Source organism: Phalaenopsis equestris, unplaced genomic scaffold (assembly GCF_001263595.1).
Source record: "Phalaenopsis equestris unplaced genomic scaffold, ASM126359v1 Scaffold192719, whole genome shotgun sequence".
Taxonomy (NCBI): Eukaryota; Viridiplantae; Streptophyta; class Magnoliopsida; order Asparagales; family Orchidaceae; genus Phalaenopsis; species Phalaenopsis equestris.
Window position 1 is genome coordinate 1 of NW_018212668.1, and position 983 is coordinate 983.

Genomic DNA, 983 nt, shown 5'->3' on the forward strand with positions numbered 1-983 from the left:
AAAAAAAAATACTCAAGGCTTGAGGAGGCTCCACCTACTCAATCACTCATTTATAAATTGAACCAACCAAAATAAGAAAATTATGACAATAGCCAAAGTAGATTACATGCAATTGTCTCCCATACCATACACATGTACAGACGCTTTGAGAAACTTGGTTTTATAATGTGGGAGGAAGGGCCTTCTCTTTAGAGAGTTGAAATGATCAGATGGAAAGCAAGAAATTTAAAAAATATCGCAAATGCACCGATAGCATAATAGAATAAACCTACCGAGACAAATCACTTAATTATTTGATATCTTAGAAGTTACAACTAGCGACTGTCAAGAATTTTAAACAGCAACAAGCAAAATTCAACGAAAGGCCAACCTTAATGTCCTCGTTTGAGACGCCATAATCAAGATTAGAGATATAGATCTTGCTCCCGGTCTCTAGAGAAGAAACCCTAGTCGCCGGAGACGAATATGCCGGCATCCGATTGGAGTGCATATCGTGCTGCCATGCCGATTCTAGCGCCTGGATGCGACAATTCCAATGTAGTACAAGAAGAAGAAGAAGAATTCATAAGGTGAAACTAGCTTGGAGTGGCTGCGCTAAGTACGAGGCGACCACCCGACCATGTGCATGGAGATGGCCATCGAGATCGAGATGGGGATCAGTCTCGAGGGTAAAGAGAACCCTAAGCATAGCATACCTTGCCAAGCGGATAAGTGGCCGGCCGGCTTCCGGAGCGTTTTGTCGGCCGGCGGGTCGGACCGAGACCGCTCGATCCTCTACGCTTCCCTTTACGGTTTCCGCCGCCGGATTTCTTGTTGTTCTTGATCAGATCGTCGAGCGACATGTCAAGCGCGTTCGACATCGTCGCGGAGAAATCCAGGTTAGGCGGGAAATCGCACCTAAAGGATCGAGCTTGGCGTTTGGACGAATTGAAAGAGAAGCGGAGAAGAAGGCAAGAGAGGGAGCTAAGAAGTTATTTATTCTA

The 983-nt window shown here is 45.4% G+C and overlaps 1 protein-coding gene across 1 annotated transcript; it reads right to left on the reverse strand.

Moving 5' to 3' along the window:
- Nucleotides 1–370: 370 nt before the first annotated feature.
- LOC110034721 (THO complex subunit 4A-like) lies at nt 371–977 on the reverse strand (the record flags this gene model as incomplete). The annotated part of the gene is made up of 2 exons (XM_020738967.1): nt 696–977; nt 371–517 (listed from the first exon to the last, which is right to left on the reverse strand). Coding segments are annotated over exons 1-2 (312 nt in total), but the record flags the coding sequence as incomplete, so codon positions are not given.
- Between the last annotated feature and the right edge of the window lie 6 nt (nt 978–983).